The sequence below is a fragment of the Cebus imitator genome, unplaced genomic scaffold (genome assembly GCF_001604975.1).
Source record: "Cebus imitator isolate Cc_AM_T3 unplaced genomic scaffold, Cebus_imitator-1.0 Scaffold7, whole genome shotgun sequence".
In the NCBI taxonomy this organism is placed as follows: domain Eukaryota; kingdom Metazoa; phylum Chordata; class Mammalia; order Primates; family Cebidae; genus Cebus; species Cebus imitator.
In genome coordinates, this window is record NW_016107322.1 from 4,462,703 (window position 1) to 4,471,223 (window position 8,521).

Consider the following 8,521-nt stretch of genomic DNA (forward strand, 5'->3'; position numbering starts at 1 on the left):
TTTTTTTTTACTCAAGCCTTCAAAAACGTTTTGGAAGAATAACAAGACTTTTCATCTTACCTTAAAAAAAAAATTGTGAGAGGTGAGCAGTTATCCTAGGAAGCTCCGAAGTAAGCAATATAATTTAACCAAAACTTCTTTATACAAAGAGGTTTATGAAAAGATTAACAGCAATCTTTTTTCTTTAATCTCAGTAACTGCCTCAGTTCTCATTTTTGTGAGTATAAATATGAGAAATGCAGACCCCTTTTAATTAGGGTTAAAGTCAATATTATAGGAAATTTCTAGTTGATCTCTGACTTGAATCATTAGGATATACATAACATTTAAAAATACAGCTGGGGCTCGGCGCAGTGGGTCACGCCTGTAATCCCAGCACTTTGGGAGGCTGAGGTGGGTGGATCACCTGAGGTCAGGAGTTCAAGACCAGCCTGGCCAACATGGGGAAACCTCGTCTTTACCAAAAATACAAAAATTATCTGGGCATAGTGGCAGGCACCTGTAATCCCAGCTACTTGGGAGGGTAAGGCAGGAGAATCACTTGAACCCGGGAGGTGGAGGTTGCATTGAGCCGAGATTGTGACATTGCACTCCAGCCTGGGCAACAGAGCAAAACTCTGTCTAAAAAAAAAAAATCTGGGTGTAGTGGTGGTGTATGCCTGTGATCCCAGCACTTTGGGAGGCTGAGGTGGGTGGATCTCTTGAACCTAGGTGTTTGAGATCAGCCTCAGCAACATAGTGAAACCTTGTCTCTAAAAATATATAGAAATTAGCTGGGCATGGTGGTAAACTCCTGTAATCCTAGCCTCTTGCAAAGTTTCAGGTGGGAGGATCACCTGAGCCCAGTGAGCTGTTATTATGCCACTGCACCTCCAGCCTGGGCAAGAGTGAAACCTGTCTCAATATAAAAATACATCAGAATTTTTGTTTGTTTGTTTTTTAAAGAGACAGGGTTTCATCATGTTGGTCAGGCTGGTCTCGAACTCCTGACATCGTCGCCTGTCTCGGCCTCCCAAAGTGCTGGGATTACAGTCATGAGCCACCGCGCCTGGCCTCAGAATGTTTTATTGTACAACCACTTTCATTGGTGCATACAAAAATGTAATCAAAACAATGGACTTTTTTTTTTTATATTGTAAACATTTTTTTTTAGGAATTAGTAGAAAAGAAAGTAATTAAGGAAAGAAAATGGAGTTACTTTTATGAATAGTTAAACAGAGCAGAAGTAGAAAACTGTGGTTTGCTTGCTTACATTGAGCTGTATTAGCATATTAAATGTGTAGGGTCAAGTTCTGCAATGATTCCTTCTTTGCTAGGATTGATGACATGTCCAGATCTGTTTAATTGTTTTAATGGAGATTTTTTGCTTTGCTGATGTGACTTCAAGATTTATAAGTTTTTAATTTTATTCTTAGGTATGGAGAGAAAAACAATGCATTCATTGTTGCCAGCTTTGAAAATGAAGATGAGAACAAAGATGAGATCTCCAGGAAAGTTACCAGGGCCTTTGATAAGGTTACCTCTGATTATCATTCAGGATCCTCCTCTTCAGATGAAGAAGCAAGTAAGGAAATGGAAGTGAAGCCCAATTTGGTGACTGCAGCTGCAAGCCCTGTGTACCAGGTAACCATGAAACAGCTGAGTCTTGAAGGCATGAGCAGGGATTGCCAGGACCTTTCAGGTAGTCCTGCTTGGCATTGATTTGAGATTCTGGGTAATAGTTCTTGCCTTTCCCCATGCTAAGGGAAAGCTGTTTCTCTGGCATGTAAATAGGCATCCTGAGTCATTTTATCAAAGGTCAGCTCCACTATACAATAACTGGGATAAATATATTTCAAAAAAATGGCAAAAAGAAAATTTTTGATGGTACAACATTCCCGATATTTTAAAATTATTCAGAAGTTACCACACTAAGTATGTAACACTTTGTTTTGTACCTTTGGATTTAACTTTCTACTATTCTCTCCCTTTCCATGATTAAAGAGAAATCTCTCTAAATTTACTCTATTATCATTAATTTATTACTCAAGCTGAAACATTTTCTCCCTTTTTGCTTTACTAGTTGAAAAGTCAAATAGCTAATGTGTCTGCATTTACAGATCCATTTGCTTATTTACTACTTATATCTACATACCAAAGAACTTAAAAAAATTACTTACCAAACGGCATTCTTCAACAGGAAAGACATTTTAAAGTCAGAACAATTTAAAGAGATCTTTTGAGTTGAGCCTTAATCTGTACGTGTACTTAGAGTTAATTTTTAAAGGTATCTATTTTTATTTGCCTTAATGTAATGAAACATACTAGGTTTATGGTAAGGTTGAGCTAAAAATGAAAATTTAGACCTAATGAGTATGAAGCAGACTATTGGAGCTTTTAGTATGAGAAGCTAAGCTTTTAAATTCAGCATACATTTACATAATGAACATTATTTCAGTGTAACTTAATTTTTGGTTTCTCATTTTGTTTCTCAGTTGTTGAATTATTCTTCCTAGACTTGAGGGGAAGATTCTTCCTAGACTTGATAATCTTCAGATTATCATAATTTAGGGATCTATGCATATGTATAATAACATGCACCTGGCTTTATGAAACTTCAAACAGCACAAGAGAGTATAATAGTGAGAAGTCCTCTTTCTTCCCAACCAGCAGTCCTATGCACTTCCAAAGAGGCATTCTTCACCAGGGTGTTTTTTTTTTTTTTTTAAGTATCCTTCCAGAGATTCCCTATATAAATAAGTAAACATAGTATTTGTACTTCAGGATTGTTTTTAAAACTTTTACCATAAATATTTGAGGCATTTTTTTTTCTCAGTGTGATGGATTATATGTTGCAAATTAGCTTTATTGAATTTTCTGGAATTCATTCAAATGTGTGGCAATTTTACTTTAGAATTTTATTTGTTGTTCCTCAGCCAAGCAAGAATGTAAGTCTCAAATTAAATTGATTGCTTTGATTTTTTTTCTTTTTCTTTTTTTTTGAGACGGAGTTTCACTCTTGTTGCCCAAGCGAGAGTGCAATGGTGGGATCTCAGCTCACCGCAACCTCCGCCTCCTGGGTTCAAGCAGTTCTCCTGCCTTGGTCTCCCGAGTAGCTGTGATTAGAGATATGCACCACTACGCCTGGCTAATTTTGTATTTTTAGTAGAGACAGGGTTTCTCCATGTTGGTCACGCTGGTCTCAAACTCCTGACATCAGATGATTTGCCCACCTCAGCCTCCCAAAGTGCTGGTATTACAGGGTGAGCCACCGCGCACAGCTGATTGCTGTTAATTTTTTACAAGCAAACCTTTAATTTTTAGGATTTCTTTTAAAATTCAATTCCATTTATTTTCCCTCATGTTGAAAGACTATTAGGATAACAAAAAGGTATGGAAATTGAGTTCTCTTATGTGCTTTTTAAGGAAAATATTTCTCCTTGGCATTTATACTCATTAGCAAAATATTTTATAATAGAGAACCACTACTACTGTGAATTCTTGTGTGAAAAGCTAGTGCAAATGGCCCACTTTGATTTTTTTTTCTTTCTAACTGGTGTTTTTATCTTGAACCTGGCATTGCCACAAGCTTTAAAAAAGATTATCAAATAAGGACAAAAATAATTCTACCTTGGAATCCCCAAGAGACGGGTCTCCACAAATTAAAAAGTGAAGATTGCGTCAGTTGTCCTGAAATAGATCTGTAGATCCAATTCAGTATCAGTGAAAATCTTAAAAGGCTTTTTCTAGAAAATGATAAATTTATTCTAATTTTTTAAAAAGGAAGATCAGTTAGAGGGCTCATACTAATTCAAAGCTATTATATATTCATCAAGACAGTGTGGTAATGGTTTAAAAATATACAAATATATTGATGGCACAGGATAGAAAGTCCAGAAAAGTAGACTGACATATATACAATTAGTCTTTTTTTTTTTTTTTTTTTTTTTTTTTTCATTTTAACAAAAGTGCCAAAGCAATTCAATGGGAAAAATCTTCAAAAACTTGCGCTGAAACAACTGGATGATCTGCATAGGAAAAAAAAAAGCCACAAACCTAACTTAGCTGACACCATACACAAAAACGTTGATTTTAGATGGATCTTGTACCTAGACATAAAAGCTAAGTCTCTGACACTTTTAAGAGAAAACATAGGGAAATATCTTTATTATCTTGTGACAGGCAAAGATTTCTTCTAGAGGATCACAAAAAGTACTAAAAGGGAAAAAACTGATAAACTGGACTTCATCAAAATTAATAATCTTTTTGCTCATCAAAGAAACCATTAAGAAAATGGGCAAACCATAGACTAGGACAAAATAAAATACCCTCATTACATATATCCATAAAGAACTTATTTCCAGAATATACTTTTTTAAAAATCACCCACAAATCACTAGTAAAAGGCAAATGACCCAGTGAAAAATAATGGGCATAGGCCACTGTAATCTCAAAAAAATGGCAGGGGAGCAAAAGATGTGAATAAACACTTTACAAAAGGAGTTATGTGAATGGCCTCATTTATCATCAGAGGAATGCAGATTAAAACCACACGAAACACTGGTTTTTCCAGAACTGCTCAATTTAAAAGTCTGACAACATCAAATGTTAGCAAGGATATGAAGCAGCTAGATTCATAAACTGTTGGTGGCGCTGTAAAATGGTACCACCACTTTGGAAAACTGGCAGTTTTTAAAGTTAAATGTGTATCTCTTCTGTTACTCAGCAGTTCCACTCCTAAGTATTAAATATTTACCAAAAGAAACAAAATTATGTCTAGAAAGCCTTATATTAGAATTTACTGTGCTGTTATTCATTGCAGCATTGTTTTATTCATTACGCATCATTTTTTTAATAAACATTACGCATCATTTTTTTTAATAGTGAAAGACTGAATGCAGCCTCGATGTCACATTAATAGGAGACCATTTAGTAATTTATAGTCATTGCAATACTATCTAGCTGTAGAAAAAGAAGAAAGTGAGAAAGGGTTGTTTTTTTTTTTTGAGACGGAGTCTTGCTCCGTCGCCCAGACTGGAGTGCAGTGAGAAAGGGTTTTATGTATTGCTGTGCTTCTGAAATGTATTATTATCAAATGTAAAAAGCAGGATACAGTCCAGTATACATACATATTTTTAAAACATGTATGGCTGTGCATAGAATATCTCTAAAGGTATATTTTTAAAAAAAGCTTACCGTCAGTTGCCCCTGAGAAGAGTAAGATGAAGAAGATAAAGGATCAGGTAAAAACAGAGGAACTTTCCACAGTATACCCTTTTGTACCTTTTGAATTTTCTATCATGTAAATGCGATGATATACAGAAATACATATATATATATATATATTTAAATCCTATGCTTAGAAATGCAGATTACAGATCAGAGAAATGGGAAATTTAAGAAGGTGCAGCATTCTGAGCAGAGAGGTCTAAAATTGCTGAGAAGAACACTTTAAATAATATGAACCTGATGTGCCCAGCTGATTAATAGGATAATCTAAAACTTCCCAAATACTAAACAGGCTACATCAGAACCTGGGGAACTTAGTCAAAATACCTGGCCCCTAGTTCTGAGATTTTATTATTGTTCAGTAGACCAGTGCTAGGGCTTGAACCTTTTGTGTTCATTTTTATTTTTGTTTTTTTAACTTTTATTTTAGGCTTAGGGGTACACATGAAGGTTTGTTACATAGGTAAATATGTATCCCAGGGGTTTGTTGTACATATTATTTCATCACCCAGTTACAAAGCCCAGTACCCAATAGTTAACTTTTCTGCTGCTTTTCCTTCTCCCATGCTCCCCTCTCAAATAGACTCCAGTGTCTGTTGTTTCCTTCTTTGTGTTCATACATTCCTATCATTACCTCCCACTTCTAAGTAGAACATGCTATAGCTGATTTTCTGTTTCTGCATTAGTTTGCCAAGAATAATTGCCTCCGTCTCCACTGGATTGTGTTTAAAAGCTTCCAAGTGACTTCTGGCTAGCCAGCTGTGGAAACAACTGGACTAAAGCAAGACATGTCCTTACAAGCTTCCATTTGTTCCATGTTTTGGTCTTTTCTGGTTGAAGTTGTTTAGGAAGTACTGTGTTTGAGCTTGCTTTATGCATTCAGAAAACATTGGTTACCTATTTTATATATTATACCTCTATTACATATGAGGTTTTTAATATATTTAGATCTGACCACAAGAATGTCACTTAGATGTGCCCTTAGGGTTGTGGGTAACTTTGTCTTTAATGAGAAATCTGGAACATAGATGATGAATTTTTCCTTTGAATTAACTGAATGTGGGCCGGGCGCGGTGGCTCAAGCCTGTAATCCCAGCACTTTGGGAGGCCGAGGCGGGTGGATCACGAGGTCAAGAGATCGAGACCATCCTGGTCAACATGGTGAAACCCCGTCTCTACTAAAAATACAAAAAATCAGCTGGGCATGGTGGTGCGTGCCTGTAATCCCAGCTACTCAGGAGGCTGAGGCAGGATAATTGCCTGAACCCAGGAGGCAGAGGTTGCGGTGAGCCGAGATCACGCCATTGCACTCCAGCCTGGGTAGCAAGAGCGAAACTCCGTCTCAAAAAAAAAAAAAAAAAAAAAAAGAATTAACTGAATGTTTTCTCTTCCCTACAGATTTCAGAACTTATATTTCCACCTCTTCCAATGTGGCACCCTTTGCCCAGAAAAAAACCAGGAATGTATCGAGGGAATGGCCATCAGAATCACTACCCTCCTCCTGTTCCATTTAGTTATCCAAATCAGGGAAGGAAAAATAAACCATATCGCCCAATTCCAGTGACATGGGTACCTCCCCCTGGAATGCATTGTGACCGGAATCACTGGATTAATCCTCACATGTTAGCACCTCACTAGCTTCTTTTTTGATTGTGTTGGTGTCATGTTGAGAAAAAGGAAGAATAAACCTTACTACACATTCAAAGTTAAAAGTTCATACTAATAGTAGTGAAGTTAGATGGACCAAACCATCAAACTTATTTTTATAGAAGTTATTGAGAATAATCTTTCTTAAAAAATATATGCACTTTAGATATATTGATATAGTTTGAGAAACTTTATTAAAGTTAGTCAAGTGCCTAAGTTTTTAATATTGGACTTGAGTATTTATATATTGTGCATCAACTCTGTTGGATACGAGAACACTGTAGAAGTGGACGATCTGTTCTAGCACCTTTGAGCATTTACTTTATGGAGCGTATGTAAGTTATTTATACACAAGGAAATCTATTTTATGTCATTGTTTAAAAGAATTGTGTGAAATCATGTAGTTGCAAATAAAAAGTAGTTTGAGGCATGACAATGCATGTTCTGTTGTGTGCATAAAAAAGAGAAAAAGAACAGAGGGGGTATTTCCCTTCAGTGTATTTAACCAAATAGCAAAACATTAAACAGAACATAAGAATTTCAGAATTTCCTTTGAAAAAATCAACTGTTTATTAATCATACTTCCCCTAAAATACCACATATCAAAATATGCATATGAAAAGTTAAAAAATTGTTAGTGTTAGCTATTGAAAATACAATAAAACATTTTTAACTATCAGTGTCACTATACATAGGGTTTTTTAAACCAAGAATTTGGTTGATAAGACATCTGACTTCCATGTTTAATGCCATTGCATAAAGTAGATGTGTTCTTACAGCTGCTCAAATCTCTGTGCCTTGTGCTTTTTTAAAAACAAACAAAAAACATTTAAGTCTTTACTAGAGGCCTAAAAGTCAAATAGTACAGTACTTCAGATTCTTCAGTAGTCCTTCATATTTATACAACTGTAATTCCATCAGTCTTGTAAGGGTGCTTGAACTACAAAAAGAAAAAAAGATATCTCTTTAAGAGTTTTGTTTTTTTCCCAAAGGCAAATTTAAAAAAACTAAGATCAGCAATACTTTTCCATCATCCTCATCTTTAAATTTACAGTTTGACTTATCAGAAAAATCACAACTTGCTAATAAATCATTGGATGGCCATGGCTATTCCACAAATTATTGTTATTTTTTAGGAATATAAATTCTATTGAAATACAAAATTGCATAAATCATAAAGGTATATCTCAAAAGTATACCTTTGTAAAGTCAGTTTTTAAAGTGTTCTCAACTTCAGAAACTCATTTTTAAACCTTAAAGACTTTTCTTTTTAATATTATTGTACTCTTTGACTGAAGCTATACATTTTTTCCTGAAATCTATAATGACTGCGTATTCAAACGAGCATGTTTATTAATGTCACAAGGGAGATGTGTTTTATCAAGTTAATTTTTTTTAACCAAAGTTATTAAAAGAAAAAGGAAAAAAAAATTGCTTTCAAAGTCATCACACTGCTTCCTTACGGATACTTGAGAGTTTTGTGGTGATAATGACAGATTTGTAGGTGATTGGTGTAAAGTTGGAAAGTTTCAAGTATTTTTTTTTTTTTCCCCATTTATTTATTTTATTGCATTTTAGGTTTTGGGGTATATGTGAAGAACATGCAGAATTGTTGCATAGGAACACACATGGCAGTGTGATTTGCTGCCTTCTTCCCCATCACCTA

General features: G+C 35.2%; 2 protein-coding genes across 4 annotated transcripts in view; one reads left to right on the plus strand and one right to left on the minus strand.

The window, feature by feature from the left end:
- BTG3 (BTG anti-proliferation factor 3) overlaps positions 1 to 7,291 on the plus strand; it is a 21,661-nt gene extending 14,370 nt beyond the window's left edge. For all 3 annotated transcript variants that reach the window (XM_017539640.2, XM_017539633.2, XM_017539625.2), the window contains 2 exons: positions 1,416 to 1,623; positions 6,607 to 7,291. In XM_017539640.2, coding sequence (XP_017395129.1) covers positions 1,416 to 1,623; positions 6,607 to 6,846 — 448 coding nt within the window. In that variant the 3' untranslated portion in view covers positions 6,847 to 7,291. The remainder of the gene's footprint in view (positions 1 to 1,415; positions 1,624 to 6,606) is intronic.
- A 115-nt stretch (positions 7,292 to 7,406) lies between these two features.
- CXADR (CXADR Ig-like cell adhesion molecule) overlaps positions 7,407 to 8,521 on the minus strand; it is a 69,375-nt gene continuing 68,260 nt past the window's right edge. The window contains exons 8-9 of the mRNA XM_017539620.2: positions 7,687 to 7,795; positions 7,407 to 7,633 (exon numbers count right to left, since the gene is read on the minus strand). Of these exons, the coding sequence (XP_017395109.1) occupies positions 7,754 to 7,795 (42 nt within the window). The 3' untranslated portion in view covers positions 7,407 to 7,633; positions 7,687 to 7,753. The remainder of the gene's footprint in view (positions 7,634 to 7,686; positions 7,796 to 8,521) is intronic.